The sequence below is a fragment of the Alexandromys fortis genome, unplaced genomic scaffold (assembly GCF_014885135.2).
Source record: "Alexandromys fortis isolate MF-2015 unplaced genomic scaffold, M_Fortis_MF-2015_v1.1 scaffold_2_26212498_36691700, whole genome shotgun sequence".
Taxonomy (NCBI): domain Eukaryota; kingdom Metazoa; phylum Chordata; class Mammalia; order Rodentia; family Cricetidae; genus Alexandromys; species Alexandromys fortis.
This window is the reverse complement of record NW_026067931.1, coordinates 4,652,615-4,673,478: the sequence shown is the minus strand read 5'-3', so window position 1 is coordinate 4,673,478 and position 20,864 is coordinate 4,652,615. Positions and strand designations below refer to the sequence as shown.

The 20,864-nt window shown below is 42.1% G+C and overlaps 1 protein-coding gene across 2 annotated transcripts in view; it reads right to left on the bottom strand.

Annotated features, from left to right (window-relative positions):
• Mdn1 (midasin AAA ATPase 1) overlaps positions 1 to 20,864 on the bottom strand; it is a 123,846-nt gene that overhangs the window by 34,678 nt on the left and 68,304 nt on the right. For both annotated transcript variants that reach the window (XM_050145480.1, XM_050145481.1), the window contains exons 52-73: positions 20,683 to 20,798; positions 19,566 to 19,699; positions 17,038 to 17,195; positions 16,735 to 16,855; positions 16,291 to 16,501; positions 15,628 to 15,856; positions 15,238 to 15,358; positions 13,993 to 14,163; positions 11,985 to 12,199; positions 10,945 to 11,332; positions 10,285 to 10,394; positions 8,752 to 9,460; positions 6,288 to 6,449; positions 5,891 to 6,164; positions 5,098 to 5,333; positions 4,463 to 4,558; positions 3,883 to 3,977; positions 3,410 to 3,531; positions 2,934 to 3,080; positions 2,374 to 2,483; positions 1,623 to 1,696; positions 989 to 1,181 (exon numbers count right to left, since the gene is read on the bottom strand). In XM_050145480.1, coding sequence (XP_050001437.1) covers positions 989 to 1,181; positions 1,623 to 1,696; positions 2,374 to 2,483; positions 2,934 to 3,080; positions 3,410 to 3,531; positions 3,883 to 3,977; positions 4,463 to 4,558; positions 5,098 to 5,333; positions 5,891 to 6,164; positions 6,288 to 6,449; positions 8,752 to 9,460; positions 10,285 to 10,394; positions 10,945 to 11,332; positions 11,985 to 12,199; positions 13,993 to 14,163; positions 15,238 to 15,358; positions 15,628 to 15,856; positions 16,291 to 16,501; positions 16,735 to 16,855; positions 17,038 to 17,195; positions 19,566 to 19,699; positions 20,683 to 20,798 — 4,192 coding nt within the window. The remainder of the gene's footprint in view (positions 1 to 988; positions 1,182 to 1,622; positions 1,697 to 2,373; positions 2,484 to 2,933; positions 3,081 to 3,409; positions 3,532 to 3,882; positions 3,978 to 4,462; positions 4,559 to 5,097; positions 5,334 to 5,890; positions 6,165 to 6,287; positions 6,450 to 8,751; positions 9,461 to 10,284; positions 10,395 to 10,944; positions 11,333 to 11,984; positions 12,200 to 13,992; positions 14,164 to 15,237; positions 15,359 to 15,627; positions 15,857 to 16,290; positions 16,502 to 16,734; positions 16,856 to 17,037; positions 17,196 to 19,565; positions 19,700 to 20,682; positions 20,799 to 20,864) is intronic.

Here is a 20,864-nt window from a genome sequence, read left to right as displayed (position 1 = left end):
GGATGTTTAGAAAACTGAATTATTTTTTTTGTATGTGGATAACCTAGCATGTCATAAGGTTTTAACCTAACAAGATACAATGAACAGTAAGACTGTGGTCATCATGGTACCAAACCAATGTGTTCAGGTAGGTACAAATCAAGGCAAATGGGCTGTGTATCCCTATCCTCCTGGTCCCAAGGACAGTTCACAGCTGTTGAGGTCAATTATCAATTAAAGGGAAAACTTCATCCACTGTGGCACATTTTCATCACTAGCACCCCCAAGCCTGAAATCCATATGTTGTCACCATCAGCAAATCAAAAATTTTGATCCGAGTGTGGCAGCAGAGAGTTGATAAATAGTCTGTAGAAATTTGCCAGCATATGGAGATATGAGCACTTGTTACTATACTTATCCAATGATTCTAAAATAGCTCAGAGACCTCACTGGTGACTCTGTGAACCCCAGGATGGGAAGCTCAGTAAGATTCAAAATGAGTACTCTCTGGAGCAATGCTCCTCACACCCAAAGATAGGTGGCAGGAGCAGCCACTTGACAGCATCCACTTCAGAGCTATGTCGCTTACATTTCCAGATATTTTGCACACCATCTCAAACATGGTGCTGGCAAGGAAGCATTTACAGCGTGAACTCAGCAGGCCCTGGGCAGCTTCCTCATAACTGCTCCGCTCCACTACCTCATTTTATTATCTGTAGATGTACCCATGTGTCTAGATGCAATCAGGTCACAGAATTTTTTGTCAGAGTTGATTCTCTCTTTCTAACCTTTATGTGGGTTCCGAGATCAATCACTTTATCCGCTGAGTCAACTGACTGGATCGTGGTTTCTGCCTAATTCTGTAGCATGGCTAGGCAAACAACAAAATACAGATCCAAAGAAGAACATCCCAAAGGCATTCCTTGTCTGGTTCCCAGGTTATCTCTTAACCAGAAAGATCCTGTTTAACTGCCTTGGGATTAAACATGCAGCATCCACGGACTAGTACCTGGTGTGCTGTTGGCTGTGCTAACAGGGTCTCCCTCAGTGCCCTGTTCAGACTCTGAATGGGCGATGTCTCAGTTTCCTTTGTTGGCTTTGGCAAACAGTCAGGATGTTCTTCCTTGTTGCTCTCTACCAGACAGGACTGACAGGGTTCATTCAAGACAGCTTCAAATTTCTTCATGTATTTAAAGAGGGTTCTGATCTCAAGCAATAACAGATATAGGGTTAAAAACACACCATTGTAAGGGAATTTGAAAGCAAAGAATTATAATACATACGTATACACATATACAATACCTTTTATCTTTTATAGTTATTCTGATCTCCTTAGGTATTCATAATTATTTTGGATTTTTAGGAGAAAATATATGCCAAATACTGTTACCCCACCTCTTCTACAAGAGGACATGGAAGCCAGCCACAATGGGGTTGCTTTGCTCAAGAAAATCAGCTGGTAGGTAGTAGAAGACCAGCCCTCTGGGCACATAGCCTGCTCTGCCCAAGGCATACATTTTTCCTGCATTTTAATTTTGTTCATGGAAAGCATAAGCATAGTACAGGCCAGGGAGAGCAAACATTGTAGTCTTTGCAGCCCACCTTACAGAATCGTGGCTTTAAAGTTTTAAAAGATAGATTACCTATGTGTCTTTTCCACAGATTGTTTAATAGACCAAAAGCTGACATCATTCCACTTTGATATCTTCACAAATTCCTGAAAGACAAAGGAATATCAGGAAAAGGCTTTTATAAAGCTTAAGCTTGCATCTCCATTTCTCCCTATGTTACCTACTTGTCAAAGGTTGGAGGCTATTCCATCCCAAACCAAAAAAGTGTTCGGGAATACATAGAAAACTAAAAGGGGAACCATGTAATTGCCTCAAATCAATGAAAAAATGATGATTGTCGGGCGGTGTTGGCACACGCCTTTAATCCCAGCACTCAGGGAGGCACAGGCAGGGGGATCTCTGTTGTGTTCGAGGCCAGCCTGGTCTAACAGAGCTAGTTCCAGAACAGATAGGAGTGTTACATAGAGGAACCCTTTCGTGAAAAACAAACAAAACAAAATGATGACCAATGGTGATACTACCATCAATAACTCATCTGGTAGGCACTCCCGGCTTACAGATCACCAAGTTAGCCAAGGTCCTCATCTCAGCGTTGGTTCTTCAGTCCTACTCTTCGCTGACTCTCCTTGCCCTAAGGCACTTCATGGCACATGTCCCATGTAACCTGGCACACAGACTTCCCTGTGGTAGCTCTCTAATAAGCGTCTGTGGCCTCTTCCCCTTGTCCCTACCTCACTCTTATAACGATCAAATTACAGAACTAAAGAAAAGGATGGGCTGATTTTGTTCTCTCAAGGATAATTATGACAGTTACTAATCTTACTTTAAGTTCTTTTTCTATGGGGGAGCGAAGTTCCACAATTTTAGCTTGGACTGGGTCAAGAAATTGCTTGTAAAAATGGTACAAATTCCACAGAACACTGCAAAGTGAATCTGGAAGAAATGAAAAAGGAAACAAACATAGTACATTCATTATATTGCTTCTGGTGCCAGCCTGAGCCTTCTCCATTACCCATGCCATAAAATTATAGCACATTCCAGAGTCAAGTTTGTTGTAACATATCTGAGCTTAGCATTCCTCAAAACTGCAGGTTGCTGCCTCATTTTCATTTCAACTTCTAGCAGATTTACTGCAGATCTACTGACAATCTCTTTAAACCAATCCTTTAAATTCTTTATCTAAAACTCATAAAATCAAGACACTATGCCTCGACTCTAATTAATATACAATTTATAGTCAATTTAAAGTAGTGATAACTTAATCCCTGATATCAGCAATTTTTACACAGGACAGCAAGCTCTAGGCAAGCCACGGCTTCAGAGTTAGGCCAAGTCTCAAAATAAACGAACAGTACATGGTAATGAGGAAAAAAAAATCCTCACCTTTTCCTTCAATTTGTGGCATCAGTAAGACATGACAATGGAACACCAGTAACATCTGGAGTCGGACATGGAACTCTCCCAGTGAAGAGCCTTCAATAAACGCTTGTAATGTGCTGACCAGCAACATCAGGGTCATCTGCTTGTCATCTTTAGAGTCAAAGAACAAAACATACATGTGCCTTTAACCATCCCTCCCGCCCCTAAAATGCAGGCAGTGTACCACGCATCAAAGGAGGAAGGGACATTAGGTAGGTACCACACCAAACTGAACAAAGATTATGGTTACAGTGACTGACTTCCACATAAAACCTGTATGAAAGTTATGTATTAAATGTACTCACTGCGAATTATAAAACATTAGTATGAAGCAGCTTTAACTCAAGCATGCTAACTACTAACTTACACTGAGTTAGTTCCTAGACATACAGAACGGCGTAACTTTATGACTGTTTCTCTAGAGCCCACAAAGGTCTTACCTTCCTGCTCCTCTGTGCGCTCCTGCATGTGCTTTTCCAGCATCTGATAGATGGAAAACCAGTGCTTGGTGGATTTCTCAGTATGGCGTCTCATGGCATTATCCAAACTCATTGACCAGCAACTGACCGGGGTGGGAGACAGAGACATTTAGGTAAATCCAGTTGAAATCATAAATTTACAATGTAAATGCTCACTTTTTTGAGGGGGTGGGGGAAGCATCCTCACTATGTATCCCTGGCTGACTTCAATCTCACAGCAATCCTGTCTCTGCCTCCAAAGTGCAAGAATTAAAGATGTGCACCACCACAATAGCAAAAATTCACCATTTTTACAGACGGTCATGGAGAAGCCGTTCAGTTTGCTATCTTAGAATGTATGGCCTGCTTAAAGCTTGGCTTTAAACTCCATGATTAAAGCACACCTGTAACTGCCATGTGGTACACATGAACTCGGGGGGAGGGGGGTCACTTACTTCAGCTCAAGTTTACGCCACCGAATGATCATCTGAGTGACTAAATCAAGATGTTTCCGGAGAGACAATGCTCGACTTGCATTCTCCTCCCAATCCTAAAGAAACAAGGACCTTTTGTTGCCATTATTCAACCCTTAGTTACTTCCTCGCCCTCAGTAACACCCTGGACTTTCCTTAAGAGAAGAGTACTGGGCCCATAACTTTCACCAACCACAAATCCCATCGTGACACCAATCGCTACCGTATTACACAAGCAGTCATGTCAAAGTCAGAGACAGACAAAAGCAGAGTTTGTGGCCGTGTCAGAATTCCTGCTGCTAGCTTTGATCCTTGAACAAATTCACCTGACTACTTTCTGTCAAGTGGGAAGACAGCAGACAACGTGGAGGCTGTGTGTCACTGTCCCCGCACACCACCAGGCCCCGCCCTCCAAACTGGCACCAATCTCACCTCAACTTAAAGACCAAAAATCTTCATCTTTCTCCAAACCAAATTGTACCCTTTTATTTTAACATCGGTGTCAAAAGAGAAATCTTGTCAAAATACCAAAAACTAAAACAAGGAAAAGAAATCATCTTACTTGTGCCTTTGCCAGAAGGATCTCTAAGCCATTCAGTAGCTTTGAGATGGGACTGGAGAGTGGGAAACCACAAATTCTGTCCATTACAACGAGAAGCTTAAAAAAAAAAAAAAAGGATTTGTGTATCTGAGTAGAATTGCCAATGACTGACTGTGAAGAGTCCTGACAGGACCGTTTACTCTGTTTCACAGATACCTATAAAAACAACTGTGGAAGAAAACTTTCACAATGGGGAACCTGACTGAAGGAAATCCTCCCCCCATTCCACCAGAGACTCTGTGTAGCCCTGGCTGGTCTCAAACTCACAGAGATCCGCCTGCCTCTGACTATCAAGTGCTGGGATTAAAGGTGTGCGCCACCACTGCATGGCAAGGAAATCTTTTATAAATTGTATTATTCTGGAAATAAGACTGATTCTGACTTTATTATTCCCTATATTAAGAGGTACTGTAAAATTGGCTGAAAATGGCATGTTTACCCTATTATTTGAGGAAGATCTTACTGGGTTAGAAGTAAGCCTTTTGTCTATGTACAAATATACAAGACATCATCACTGCAGACAGTTTGAGGCCACATCCTATGGGCAAATTTAGGTCCTTGGGCAATTCACTCCTCCTCCTAGCTGGCTGCACTACCTGTTGCAGTACAGGGTGTTCTGGCCAGTCCTCCAGCAACCGACTGACAGCTTCTGAAAAGCCTTGGAGCACAGGTTGGCACTGCCGGGCTTCTGCCACATTGGGGTGCTGGTAGAAATCATAGGGCCCGTCAGGCTTCATCATCAGGTCTGAGGATGCCTCCCCATACAGAGTGTTATAGGAGAGAGAGCAGGCTAAAAGCTGACTGCCCAGGAGCTGTTCATTCAGCTCAACTCCTGTCAAGGTAACAAGATCATAGGAAGTCAGTGAACTCAATAAGACTGTTTAACAAGAAGTTATAAAGATGTCAGAAACAATGAACTAACTGGAACTAAAGGCTCTTTCCAATGGAGTAATTGCAAGTTTCATGTCAGAAATATCATGCAACCAACTGATGTCAAACCAGATTCCGTGAGTTGCAAAGAATTGCTGAGTTCCCAGATTGTTTTAAAACATATGAAGTTAGAGACAAAGAATGTATCTCAATGTGAGGTACTGAGGTTGTACTCTTAGCATCATATAAAATAAACAACCAGAGAAAAAGTGGAAACACTTAAAAAAAAAAAAAAAAAAAAAAACACACAAATCAAGTCCACATCTTTGCTCATAGGCTACTAATGAAAATCTGTACTACTGTAGACTTTTAAATCAAGATTTAAAATTTTTAAGCTATGGGAACTAGGAACAGGAAACTAAATGAAAATGGCAATTTCATTATCTTAAATTGTTCCAGAAATAGCAAAATCATCTACTCGTTTTGATTTCCCAAGAGTATTTACGAGAACTTCCATACCCATCAGAGGGTAGAAGTGTGTCACCAGAGATGCTCCAGTCTGATAGCAGGATAGAAACAGGCTGAGATAGTGTTTTGCTTCATGTGGTGGCACAGTCTGTTGGTACCAAAGGGACCGTGCAAAGCTGAGGCACAACTGTTGATGTATCAGCATCACTGCCTGCATTGAACTCTGGGACAGGAGAGCTGGGTCTGTGGCTTCCTCCTCTTCTTGCCTTTCTGAAGCTCCTTTTTTCTCTTCTAGAGTTTGTTCTATCAAAATATCTGCAAAGTCCTAAACAGCAATAGAACGAGTTTGATTACAATCTGCAGAAAATGGAGAGGAGTATGAACGGTCAAGAGAACAGTGCCATTACTACTGAAACAATGAATACAGCCACAGAGCATAACCCGCTACCTTTTCATGCAGTGGGAAGAGTTTTCTGAGCTCGAGTTCTTCCTCCTCCTCCTCACTCAGGGCTGCCCTGCAGCTCCTGCTTCGGTATCTGTACAGGCTATTCTCTTCTTCTGCCTTCTCTTGGGCTATGCGCTCCTGCTCATCCCACTCATTGATGATCTCCTGAAAGGCCATACGGGCAGAAAAAGGAAGCATTCACAGGACCACAGGCAAGATTCATCAATCTTGGCTTCCCACATGTATGAAGGTACTAAGGGCCCCCAAACACAAGACAACAGCTAAGAAACAACATCCCATGTAGCGGAGAGCTAATGGACTTTTGTTCAAGCTGTGGGTCATCATCACTTTCCTGGTTTCTGCACTGCTACAATTTCAACGATCCACATACAAGTATGCTACAGTACAGATAACCCTAGTATACTTTTTGTTCAAGGAGGTGAGGGAGTGGACAAAGAGTGCATTTAGTAGGCACTTTAGCAAGCTGGCCTAGGGTTCAACATCAGACTATGCTAGACACTTCCTGAATGCCCTGCTGTCTCAGATTTTAGGTCCTTAAATTGGCAAAAACTATAAATGATGATAGGCAGAGGCTAGAGCAGTCTAAGTAGTAGGTTCCAGGCCAGCTAGAGCTACAGTGAAATCGTCTCCAACAACAAAAATGTATTAAATGAAGGAAACCAACAGACAGTCACGTGTTTTTTTCTTGTTGTTTAGTTTTTTTTAATGTAGGTCTTTTAAAATTACAATCTAATTAAATATGGATGGATGTTTTGCTTGCCTGCATGCCTGTGCACTGGGTGTACCTGGTATCCAGAGGCCCGAGAGGAAAGGGTCCCTGGAATTGGAGTCAAGGATGATTAGGAGATGCCACGTGAGTGCTGGCAATCCAACTCTTCTCAACCAGCTAGCTCTCCAACCCCTTCTTTTCTTTTTTTCATTTAAGTCTCATGTACCCCAGGCTATCCTCAAACTCTTTATGCAGTGCAGCTGGTTTTCTCCGGATCCTCCTGCCTCTACTCTGTAAATGCTGGAATTAATTGGGTGTGTGCCCAAGTGTTGCCATCAAATATTTTTGAGGGTTTAGGAAGTAGTAGGTATCATTAAAGAAAGATAATTAAATTAAAAGCCTAAGAAGTAGGATTAAATATTTATGTTTTTAAAGATTCAATTTTTATGTGTTAGGATATTTTGCCTATATGCATGTCTATACACCATATGCATAACTTCTGCCCTTAGGAGGCCAGGAGAGGGTATCAGATTCCCTGAAACTAGAGTTACAGGCAGTTTTAAGAGGCACATGTGTGCTGGGAACCAAAGTAAGATCTTCTGGAAAAGCAGCTAAGCACATATTTATTTAATTTTTAAAAATAAAGAGCTAGAGCTAATGGATTTGACACAGGTGAGCCAGAATATAATATTTATGGGATTAAGAAGTATATAGTGTTGAGCTTTAATGCTTTCTTTATTGGTGGCTGCTTTTAGGCCAACAATGGTTTTGAGAGACAGAGTTGAGGTCAGGATAACTCTTGATCTTTGTGCTGGAATGACAGGTCTGTATGTAAGCGCCCTGGTTTAGAAGGTACGAAGGAATCAAACTTAGGTCCTATGGTGTGCTGGGCCAGCACAACTGAGCTACACCTTCAGCACAGGTTTAATTTTTGTCCTATAATCAATCCTGTTCTCTAGGTTACCCAAAGATGCAAAACTATTTTCTATGAGATTTACTGTTTTGCTCTCCAAAATAGTAAATAAAGTATTAACTATACAAAGTAACTTAACGGATGCACAGATATGAGAAAATCAGCGAGGAAATATATGACAGGTAAATAATGCAGCAAGCAGGAATGATTACCAAGTGCTATTGGGTTTGAATACTAAGCAGATGGCCGCACTAGTGCCTTGCCGTGTGTCTCACAGCTCTAGTAACCTGAGAGTCAGTATCACACTGCACGCACAGCACAGAATCGACCCTGAACAGCATATTCTTTTAGTTGCTGAGTATTAGGTCACTATACTATAATATTACTTTCTTAACAAGCTATTGTTACAAAGTAAAATCTATAAATTTGAGGTATATTATTTTTAAAAAATGCTTATAATACACACCACAAAGGAGGGCCCAGTAATCTTTTAAAGATTGAAGGGAGCTGGGCAAACTTGCTATTCTGGTACACACCTGTAACCTAAGATTTCAAGTGATAGGTAGAATAGGTGTCACAAGTCTGAGGCTAGTAGTCTGGGCTACATAGTGAGTGCCAGGGCAGTCAGAAATACCCAAGACCCTCAAAAAAAAAAAAAAAAAAGCCAACCAAACAGCTACAAAAAATAAAAAGCACAGCCCAGCCCCCGCCCCCACCTCCTATACACACTTTGTAATCAATGGAGAAAAGGGAAGCATCGGATGAAAACCTGCTTCCCAACCATTCTCTACCATAGCAGGCAGCCCTCTTGGCAATAGGCTTACTTGGCATAGATGTCTGAAGAGCAGCAGGGCCCTCTGATCCAGCTCGCCTTTGCATAGCACATGGGAACGCAGGTAAAGGAGAGCGTTCATCAGTAACTGCTCCCGGGTCGGGTAAGGCTGCTGCTGGCTCTTGCCTTCTCTTTCCTTTCCTCCTGAGCGCTTGACCATCAGTTTCCCCAGACCTTGCAGAGCTTCCACTGAGTTCACAGAGCACAAAACATCTGCATGAGCATGATAGGTAGGGAAACTGGGGCCCACAGACGGGAAAGCTAGCACAGCCATGGCCAGGGCCCCCAGATTTTCTGCACAGATCACACTGCTGTGGAGGGAGGCATGGACTTCAGATGCCACGAGCCTCATGCCATGCTGCAACTGCAAGACGGATGCCTGCAGTGGGGCGACGGTGTCTGGATACAAGGCATACTCTTCTACAAGTCGCTTCCTAAACTGGTGATGGGACTGCTGCCAAGAGGCCTCCTCCTTTAAGAGGTTCTGGAGCACTTGAGCAGACCTTGATCTGTCTGCGTGGAGGGCCTGAAGGAGTCGCATGAGCAGGTCCTGAACGGCAGCGACCTCGGCGATGCTAGTGACGTAGTGGTGGATCTCTTGTACCAAGGACTCATAACTGGGTTGGTGGGGTCTGAAGGCCTGTTTTTTTGACAGGCTGTGAACTACATTCTCCAGCTGACTGATCCTTTGGGGAAGTAACCTGAAGGAAAATTAACACAACATACAAATGCTGTTAAAAAAAAGCAGCGAATCTGGACTGGGCCCTCAAATCGGGAAAGACAATGAAGACATTAGCTAATAAGAACTGTGAGGGTAATATTAGCAATGATAATGAGACTGGGTAACATCTTTAAGCATTCGTGGAGTACCACACATGTTCGAAAAGTACTTTCAATACATCTCATCAAAGCCTTGCCACAGCTCACTGACAGAGGCTGATCCAACAATCTGCCTTTGCTTTATAGACACAGACTGGATAGCATTAAGCAGGTTTTCTCTGTGTTGCTCTGGCTGTCCTGGAACTCACTCCACAGACCACTCAAACACAAGAGATCTGCTTCCCAGTGCTAGTATTAAAGGCACCACTATCTGGCCTTCAATAACATTAAAAAATATTTAATTTATCTTTAATTGTGTATATGTATGTTGTGTATGTGTGTCTATATGTGGGTATGTTCACTTAAGTGAAGGTGCCTGCTGAGGCCAGAGGCATGAGGCATCAAGATACCCCGAAGCTACTTACAGGTGGCTGTGAGCCTCTCAATGTGAGTGATGGGAATCAAGTTGGGTCCTCTGCCTGAGTAGTACACATCCTTTATCACTAAGTCATCTCTTCAGTCCAACCTTCAGCATCTTTCCCCTCTTTTTGAATGTACCTTCTTCCTGACCACAATGAACGATCTGGATCTAACTGGTCATATAGCTGAGCTGTGTCACCACCACATTAACATAACTGCAATGCAGTAGTCAATCTCTTACTACCTTTTCTCCCTCTCACCCCCAACACACACTCTGCTGCCTTACCTGACGTGTGGATGAGAGTGCCTGATAATCATTTCGTCTTCCAGGTCCCTTCCAGTCTGTAGGTGGGACGACAGGTTCCGGGTCTTCCACTCACACTGCAGCTGGCATAACTGTTGGAAAAGCAAACAACAAACGGTCTTCTGTGGCCACAGCGGCAACCATGCACATGAAGACAATGCTCTGAGTGTGGGCAGAACAGTAAGATGGATAGGGATCTGAATGACCCAAAGACCTGGGTCACTCAACTCAAAACTGTTAGGCAAAGGAACTGTATTACTCATACCACAAAAATATTAAGTGTCTACCTATAGCTGCCTAACTTTCATCCCCTATCAGCTCCTCTTCAAAATACAGTACATGTATCTATCTTAGTATGTTAGTTTCTTCAGTTTGTTGGATGTTCAAGTGGTAGCAAGGGCCATATTATTTGAATTACACTCACAACCTCTAGGGTCTAGGGACACTATTCCGTTATTTCTCTGACAGTGCCTGTTTCCCCTCTGCTAAGTCAAGTCAAAAATCTTAGAAGAAAACGCAGTCATTACAAGACTCGTGAGAACCCTCCCCGCTCTAAACAGCCTTATAGAGCACAAAGGAGTAAGGATACGCAAATTCAGTGAGCCAGGGCAGCCCAGCCCAGGCTCTCCACCTGGCCCTTACCTCCTCTTGGGCATACTTGAGCTTGTATGCCTTCTTCACGGCAGGGTCGAAACGTGCCTGGGGAAGCCAGGTCTGAATCTGGAGTAAGCCAAGGCTCACCCAGAGTCTCCCGCGCCGGGCTGCTTCAGGGAGGTTCTTCTTATTCTCCACTTCATCAGAAAAGTAGTGCAGGGAGGCGAGCAAGAGGCAGAGAAGTTCTTTGGGCAGTGCCTCCTGACCACCCATGTTCCCGAGAGTCTGCTCCACATGCTGGAAGGCCTGGCTGTCTCCAAGCAGCAGGCGTTCACAGTTCTGCATGTACTTCTGCCGCTGGTGCACGGGAAGCAGCTCCGTGAGGCCGAGCAGGTGCCAGCACAGCACCAGCCCCTGGAGCCGTGAGTCTGTGCGTCTATGGGGACACACAACACAGCACTTACAGAGGCAGGGACTCAAACAACCTCCTTGACTATACACTTTCACTTTAGGAACTATTAACCACAGACTGTTATTATTTAAAGGTGAATTTCTTATGTAATCTTGCATGATTTTCTATTTATAACCTGTTGTTTCTTTCTTTCTTTTTTTTTTTTGGTTTTTCGAGACAGGGTTTCTCTGTGGCTTTGGAGCCTGTCCTGGCACTAGCTCTGTAGACCAGGCTGGTCTCGAACTCACAGAGATCGGCCTGCCTCTGCCTCCCGAGTGCTGGGATTAAAGGCATGCGCCACCATCGCCGGGCCCTTTTTTTTTTTTTTTTTTTGAGACAGGGTTTCTCTGTGTAACAGTCCTAGCTGTCATGGAACTCGCTGAGATCCACATGCCTCTGTCTCCCAAGTGCTGCGTGAGATTAAAGGCATGCACCACCACCACCCGACGGCTCAAATATTCTTAAAATCCCAGAATCAAACTCACAGTAGCCTGTTATGGATTGCAAGCATGTTAATCTATACAAAAACTCCCCTCGCCTTCCTTCACTTACCAGAAGGAAGTTCTGAATGAACCCTTGTTACACATGGCAGAAAGCAGACAACAGCATTACAGACTATTTCCAGGGGGAGAAATACCTGAATTCAGCTACTGAAGGCACAGACATGTTGGTCCACAGCAACGAGCTGATGTCCTGGAGCTGCTGGGCTCTCTCAACCCACTCCCCCAGGGTGACGTGTGAGGAAGACAGGAGGGGCAGGCCGTTTATGTCCCAGTGGCTTGCTCTGCTGCTGCTTGTTAACACACTGAAGCAACACTTGGAAAAAACAGCTCTGCAGAGGCTGCCAGGGCCCTGAACAACAAGAAGAGAACCAAGTAACTGAGAGATGGAAGTAGACAAAGGAGACAGGAGACATAAGAGGTGACATGACACAAAGTCTGTCAAAGTGAGACACAGAGATAGCCATCCACAACAAGGGTCACATGGTCAATACATGATAGAAAAAAACAGTACATCCTACACGGCTCTTGAGAATCCATAAGATTTATCATCAGAGACTTTGCGAGAGGTTTTGTAAAAGCCATTATCAATTAGCTTCGGTTACAATAAAAATACCAAAGACATAAAAAGAATTCCACGAACATCTATAGAAATAAAGGTGGCACTTCAAGCAAGAGTAGACAGGATGCATCATTTATAGACTGAGAAAAAGCTGCTTTCTTAACTCAGAAAACAAGACACACAGATAAGGTGGCTGGAGAGACAGACAAGTAGTAAAGAGCAGACTCATTTCCTAGCCATCCACAATAGCTCCCAAATGCTTGGAGCTCCAGGTCCAGGGAGGCAGACACCTTCTGACCTCATATGGTCAACTCATGCTGGCAAACACACATGTGATGTGGGAATGATTTCTTATTAATAAAGAAACTGCCTAGGCCCATTTGATAGGCCAACCCTTAGGTAGGCGGAGAAAACAGAACAGAATGCTGGGAGAAAGAAGCTGAATCAGAGAGTCGCCATGATTCTCCCACTCCAGACAGACGCAGGTTAACATCCTTCCTGGTAAGCCAGCTCGTGGGCTACACAGATTATTAGAAATGGGTTAGATCGATATGTAAGAGCTAGCCAATAAGAAACTGGAATTTATGGGCCAGGCAGTGTTTAAAAGAATACAGTTTCTGTGTAATTATTTCGGGTAAAGCTAGCCACGCGGGTGACCGGGTGCCAGGAACACAGCCTCGCCGCTCTTATCACTACACACATGCACATAATAAACAAATGAAGAAATAAATGAAAAGATATACTGACAAAATTAAATATAAAACAAGGACACAGAAGAAAATGGTAAACCATTTTTACCCTACAACTGATGAAAGAAGTCATTTTTAAGTGTTACATGCAAAAGCCAGGAAAATGAAAGAGACTGGCATCCCTAACATCATTAAACTGAGTGTCACGAAACAATCAAATCTTACAGACCAATAGAAATTCAGAAACATACTCCCAGCCATACTGGGAAAGTGTTAATATTGATAACCATGAAAAGATCTTTGTCAAATGTCTGTATGTGTGTGTTTCTGGTGCTTTTTCTTTTCTCCTGTTTGTTCTGTTCTGGTTTGTTTGTTCTTTTATTTGCTTGTTTTGTTTTTTAGAGAGAAAGAAGGCATGGAGTTGAAAGAATAGGGAGGGAGGAGCTGGGAGACGAGGAAGGGGAGACTGATCAGAATATACTATATGGGAAAAAATGATTTTCAATAAAAAGTAAAAAGAAGAAAATGAGTAAGACTGAAAAGTTCAGAGTGAAACAATCAGCTAAGGCCTGGAGGCTGCTACTCAGTGGTACCAGCACACATAAGGCCTTAAGTTTGACTGCCAGCACCATAGTCAACAGGGTGTAACTGACAACACATGAAAAGATGCACAATCTTAAGAATCACCAAAGAAAAATACAAGTGATAATCAAGTACTACCACACACAGAAAAGCTAAATGACTTTTTAAAGGATTATAACTCAGAATTACATAAGTCATTCATGATTTGGACAGTAAGCTTAACATTCCTCAGAAAACAAAGGATCCCAGTCACTTCTGTAAGTTATCAGTTCACAGAATTAACAGGCATTTATGACTTTTATCCTCACAAACCTTCAATGTGGAGTCCACATGGGACTTGGGTACCTCCTGCTGCGGTGTGTTAGGCAGAGGGCTCCACGTCAGCCAATACTCTGGATCTGTGGTAACCATACTGCTCCAGGAAGACCCAAATGTAGAGTTAAATAACTCTGACCACAAACAAGAAAGCTCTTTAGCAGACAGCTAGAGGTAAAAGAAAATTTGAAAAAGTTTCCATCATTCAGGTTATCAAGTCTGCCACTTAACATACATCAATACCCAACAGCGGCTTTTTTTTTTTTTTTGATTTATTGAGACAGGATTTTTCTGTGTATCTCTGGCTGTTCTAGAACTTGCTTTGTCGACCTGCTCTGCTTCCTGAGTGCTCGGATTAAAGGCATGAGCCACCACTGCCTGGCTTCCAGTGGTGTTTTAAAAGATACTAATCCCAAACATCCTGATTTCAATGTCCTCTCAACTATCTTATCGAAGTTATTATGTAGGTTGCTTGCAGTTTTATAAACTAAGATGAGATGCTGTATAAACCTGTGCAGAAAGTAAACTAATTCACACCGTTGTAACATCAGCAAAGGAAATACATAAAATATGACTTAAAAATTTAAGGATGGGACTGGAGACATGGCTCAGTGGTTAAGAGCATTGGCTGCTCTTCCAGAAGTCATGAGTTCAATTCCCAGCAACCACATGGTGGCTCACAACCATCTGTAATGAGATCTGGCGCTCTCTTCTGGTGTGTGAGCATACATACAGGCAGAATGTTGTATACACACACAAAAAACAAACAAACAAATAAATCTTAAAAAAAAATTTAAGGATGTTCTAGTAGAATTATATTAACCACATTTTTAGTAGAATTCACATTCAACATGGGAGGCAAGAAAACACTAAGTTTTTTTTTTTAAAGCCAAATAGGAATTTTTAAGTAGTCAATATTACTACATCATTTATTGGAAACTAAATGGCTATTTCTGTGATAAGAGCTGTAGGCCAGTGGTTGTGGCACACACCTTTAACCCCAGCACTCAGGAGACAGAGGTAGGCAATGTCTGAGTTCAAGGTTAGCCTGGTCTATAAAGTGAGCTCCGGGACAGCCAAGACAACCCCCAACACCCCTAAACAGAGTTGTCCAACACCTCTGTTAAACGCAGAAGTTGAAAATCCAAGTTTACAACGTGTAGCGCTGAAAGTCAATGCCACAGAAATCTGATTAATCAAGACAAAGAGGAGGCTTATTTTCCTCTTGATTTTGTTTTTTACCTTTGGATAATGCAGTAAAGACCAAAGATTCCAAAGCTTTTGAGGCGCAATTGGCGTGTGCTTGAGACAAAATGCGATGTGGTGACTGATCTCCTCATCCATCTGCGGGTGTCTGCTTGACCTGTTCCAAAAATCAACAGGGAGAGGATGGGGGCCAACTATCAAGGAACTACTTTATAAGGGAAGGTGGAACACAAAGACTATGGTACTGGTGAGCACTTGATGGGTTTAGGCCTGAGATCAAAGCAATCAAAGCATTCTCAGAAAGACTGGTTTTCTAAAAGGGCAATGACTTCCCTGAGCCTCAGCAATCCCTCCTCAAGACACACACACAAGATAACGGAACAAGAGAATCTGTAATCCTCTAAAGAATAATGGAAAAGTGTTTACCGGCTCAGACAAGCCTGTGTTACAAAATCAGCTGTCATTCTGTATTGCCACAGCATAGCCAGGTACTCGGTTGCAGGCCACAGCTGAACGCGCCTGCTGAGGTGGACTAAAGAGCTGAAGCTTGGCTGGGATGGGGAAGAAGTCTCGTGTGCTTTCTCCAGGAAGCCACATGAAAGTCCTCTGGATTTTAGTTCCAAACCCTGAGTGTTCACAAGAGTCTTCAATTCATCTTCAATTCCAATAAGAAAGAAAGACATGGATTAGAACAAAGTACTCTAAGTCCAAGTCTATATGCCCAACATCTGGGAGCACTGCTGTCCCTGATATTATATAAGTTAGCTGGTCAACATTATTTTAAGTTTTTCCTATTAAAATCATATTAACTTCTTTTTTTCTTGTTTGAGACAGGGTTTCTCTGTGTAACAGCCCTGGCTGTCCTAGAACTCACTCTGCAGTCCAGGCTGGCCTTGAACACACAGATCTCTGGGATTAAAGGTGTGCACCACCACCGCCTGGCATAAACTCATATTAACTTCTACAAATCTAATACTATAACTGAACGATACTTGTGCAGTTCAGTCCAATGACTAAAGTCGGAGGGGAAACTTTATGAGCAACAGGGAAGAAGATAGCTTCAACAAACCAGACACCAGAAAATATTACCTAGGTTGACACCATCCAGAATGTTAGCTCTGAGGATCAATCCCCAGGCCCGAAGGAGACTTTTCTTCAAATTCCATTCAAAAGCAACCACTTGGAGACGATTAATGTCTTCTTGCCACCCACACTCCCCAAAGACAGGCAGCTGTTCTTTGATGACAAGGGCTTTGTTAAGGACTTGCAGCTGTGAAAAGCAGTCCACTACCAGTTTGTCCTGAAATAAACCCAAGAATGCGGACTCAAGAGCTGGAAGGAAGCGCTCTGCAGCAGTAGCCTAGCACAGCTTGTGTGCTCAGGGGCAGGGAATGCAGCTCCACCCAGCCTCAAGAGTGAGTAGGAACACTGTCGGATGAAACGAAGAGCTAGCTTTGGAGCAAAAGCAAGTCTACCTGAGCTTCCAGGTTTGGGAGAACCCCAGGGTTTCACTGACCATGTTTCCAGATGTACCTTAAAAGGAAATGGCCGTCCCAGGAACGCCTGCAGCTTCTTGATGCCAGCAAAGCTGCCAGCTGGGGTTCCCAGACAACTGTGGATGTGCTCGGAGACAGTTTGTACCTCTTTATAATATCTTCAAAGAAAAAGGGGAAAAAGCTGGATACCATGAAAAGTCTTCTACATTTTTATATTTTAATGTGTTTACTAATATGCTAAGGAAATACATCAACGCAAGATGAAATTGTTTTCAGTTTAAATCCTCTTATCTGTTAACATTACAGATATTAACATTACCACTCAAAATAGGAGTCTTACTTGTCTTCATGATTCACCAGGAGTTGGGGGATCTGATGGATTAAATGTTTCAAAACCCAGTGCCAGTGGAGGGCAAGCAAAGCCAGACCTGGGGCATCTAATGTCACCGCATCAGCCACAGTCCAAAACCGGTCCCGCCATTTCACAGAACTTAAGATCTAAAACCAAAGAAAAACCATGACAATCGGTTAGTAAAAGACACACAACATGTTGCAAATGGTAGTGCAAACCAGCAATCCCAGCACTTGGGAAAGCAGGATTGTGAGTCCAAGGCCAGTGTGAGACCACTCTGCTGGGGGTCACTGCTGCCATAATTCCCCTTCTGCACACTAATCCCTAACTAGCAGCTGTATCTCCGGAGTGCTTACTTCGCTAACATCTCCATCTACAACCCTAATAGCTGCTGCTGATACACCCTCCCAGCTCTTCCAGTTTCTGTATGTCTGGAGAGCCTGTCTATTCTATTATTTTGCTCACTTTCAAAATTCAACTGTCTTAATTAGCTAGCAGAATTTATGTATCTTACAAATGGTTTCCCTCCAGTGGATACTTTTATAAATTTCATAAGGTTAAAGCTATCTTCATAACATTTTATTTACTTTGTTTAACTAATTGAAATTTAAATTAATGGTCAAATTTTAAAAACTGCCTGACAAACTGATTAGGTATAACTGATGGCAAAAATCATACTGAACACACACAAAGTAAACCTTTCCCTTTGAGAAGCTATTTGGAGGCTAGGGAGGCATGGTAGAGCACTTGCCTATCACATATCAGGTTCTGGGAACAGTTCCAAAGACCCAAACTTGGGGCAGGTGCACGCACCAAAGAAAAGAAAAGGACAGCAACAAACATTTAAAATATAATTGCTCCTCACTCAATTCAGGGAATTTGTTCCAAAGACCCCTTCTGGACTCCAAAGTATGGTTAAGCCTCTCAAATAAATGAGCAGGTTTTCCTATAACCTGCACTTATCATCAAACATGTTAAATCATCTCTAGATTGTCTGTAAGACAGAGTCAATGGAATGCTATGTAAAACTTGCTACGCTGCCTTTACAAATAATGACAAAGAGCTGGAGGGGGTTGTCTCACTGGCCAAGAGCACTTGCTCTTGAGGAGAACCTGGGTTCACTTCCCAGCACCAACATGGTAGCTACAGTTTTAGGGGATCTGGTGTCTTCTGGCCTCCACAGGCATCAGGCACACATGAAGTGCACACACAAGCAAAAGACACACACACACATATAAAATATGTGATTAAATTTTTCCTGATGAAATTTGTGACTTTTTACTCGTAGGGAAAAGTACATCAAAATTCAATGACTAGCCTTTTCAAACTATCAATACAAACACACACATAAAACTAGACGAGTATTGCACTGCAGGAAAGTTCAACACTGGTTCAGTCTATACACATCTGTCAGGGATGTGAAGTGCCCCCAAAGAACATGCCTGCCATAAACAGTATTACTTCTTTTTCAACCTCTTCAACTATAGAAAAGCCAGTGTAGGAAGCAGTTTTCCTTCACAGATTTAAACACACATGACATCATATGACTAACTGCAGAAAGCAGACGGGAAATCCAGCTTTCTAAATCTTTAAAAGAAGTAGTGATCTAATTTCTATTTGGAAAAATGGCTACTTTTATTAAAATATGTCATTCGTGTTAATAGAACTAAATGGTCCTTAATACTGACAGAGACACCATACAAACAAGACCTTTCTGTGGTTTTTGGTAACCTTTATGGAAAAAAGGGCCTATGACTAAAACATTTTATTAAATTTACAAGAATAAATTGGAATTAAAATGTTATTTAATCCACATGTGATAATGATAGATACGAAAGCATAGGTAAACTAGAATTTAATTGTAAAACCCAAATGCACACTAATAGGCAAAGGGATAGATTGTAGAACATTTCTAGAAGAAGACTATAAGTCAGTAATAATAATAAACAACCTGCTAAACATCAAACTACAATGAATGCATCTTGTGGTGGTTCAAGTGAGAATGGCCCTATAGGCTCATATATTGCAATGTTTAGTCTCAGCAGGTGAACTACTTAGGAAGGATTGGCTGTGTCACTGGGGGTGGGCTTTGAAGTTTTAAAAGCCCAAGCCAGGCTCAGACTCTTTCTGTCCCCTACCCAGGGATAAGGTATATGCTCTCATTTACTGTCGCAGTAATGCCTGGCTGCCTGAGGTCATGCTCCCCACCATGATGGTCATGGACGAATCCTCTGAAATTGTAAGCAAGCAATTAAATGCTTTCTTTCAGAAGTCGGTCAAAGTAATAGAAAAGTGGCCAGACCAAAGATTTATACTGTACAATTCCATTCGATGGCTATGTGATTACAGATAGATTATGGATAAAGAGAGGAAAGAAATACAAAAGGACACGAGGAAGATTTTAGGAATGAAAATAAGTATCTTCCTGTCTTGATTGTTATATATCAGTTTTACAAAAATATACATGTCAAAATGTACTCTTTAGAAACAACGAAGGTAAAAAAGCCTTGCCTCACCTTACTGACATGAGTGTCAGGAACCATCCCTTGAGGAGACTGTACCCAGAGCAGGATTAGTGCATCACAAAGTTCAAAAAAAGCAGCAAGATTGGCCACAATTTCATGGGGCAGGCTGTGATAGCTCTCTGGATCTTAAGAGTCAACACAAATAAAACAAGAACATTCTATTAATCTTCAGGCATTTTTTTTAACAATAAATTACAATATAAATTTTAATGTTATATTTAGTACAAATGTCTATTAAAAAGCTCAAAATCAAAAGCATATTTTGTATGTATTATGGAGGCATGTAATACCATAGATGTTAATAAATGTCTTAGTGGAAAATACAAGCAACATAGCAAAATTACATTTTATACCTACATTTAAACACAAAAAAACTGGGGTTGGAGAGATGGCTTGGCAGTTAAGAGCACTTACTGCATTTTCAGTGGAATTAGGTTTGGTTGCAGCAGCCATATGACAGCTGTTATCTGACCTTCAAGTGCACCAGGGAAGCACGGGGCACATGCACATATATGCAAGCAAAATACTACACGTAAGTATGTATATATAATATTTAAAAAGTAACAAAATGCAAAACACTGAACCCAGTGCCCATGTATTTGGATGGTTTCTTAGGGTTTTTATCACTGTGATAAAACATCAGGACTTTCAGTCCACATTCCATCTAAAAAAGCTACCACAGGTTTGCCCTTGGGCCCATCTGGTGAAGGTGTTTCCCCTCAAATGATGCTAATTTAGGTTATCAAAAATGAGCTTTTAAAATATTTATATCTTCATAGCGTTTTGATTTCTGCACAGATATTCTGAGCCAAGAAACCTGCTTTTGAAGTGCTAGCTCTTCTACTTGCTAAAAATCGGATCCTGAACTTGCATGTCTCATGTTCCTAGTTCATGAGCTGAGAACCTACTTAGTTTCAAAGGCTTACTGTGAGGCCCTGTAAGCAGCACGTAGCTGAGCACCTGGCACGACCAGTTTCAGTAAATGCCACTCATCAGTAGAGTGAGGGATATAGTTCATTTCAAACTGAATTCAAAAGCAGTAGCTGCTGAGTACGTCTTCTAACTACAGCAACAGCATAACCACAATGCAAAAGGGAAAATGTTTTACCTTTATGGAATTCAAGAGACATCCTCAGAACACTGCTTCTTATCTTTTTACTACCAATGGACACCAAATTTCCTTCAGTGAATATCCTCTTTTCCCGGTCAAGATAGATAATTGTCCTGGAATGAAGTAATGTTTACTGGTTAACAGAACTTCTTTGGAATTAGCAAAGTTGTTTACTTGTG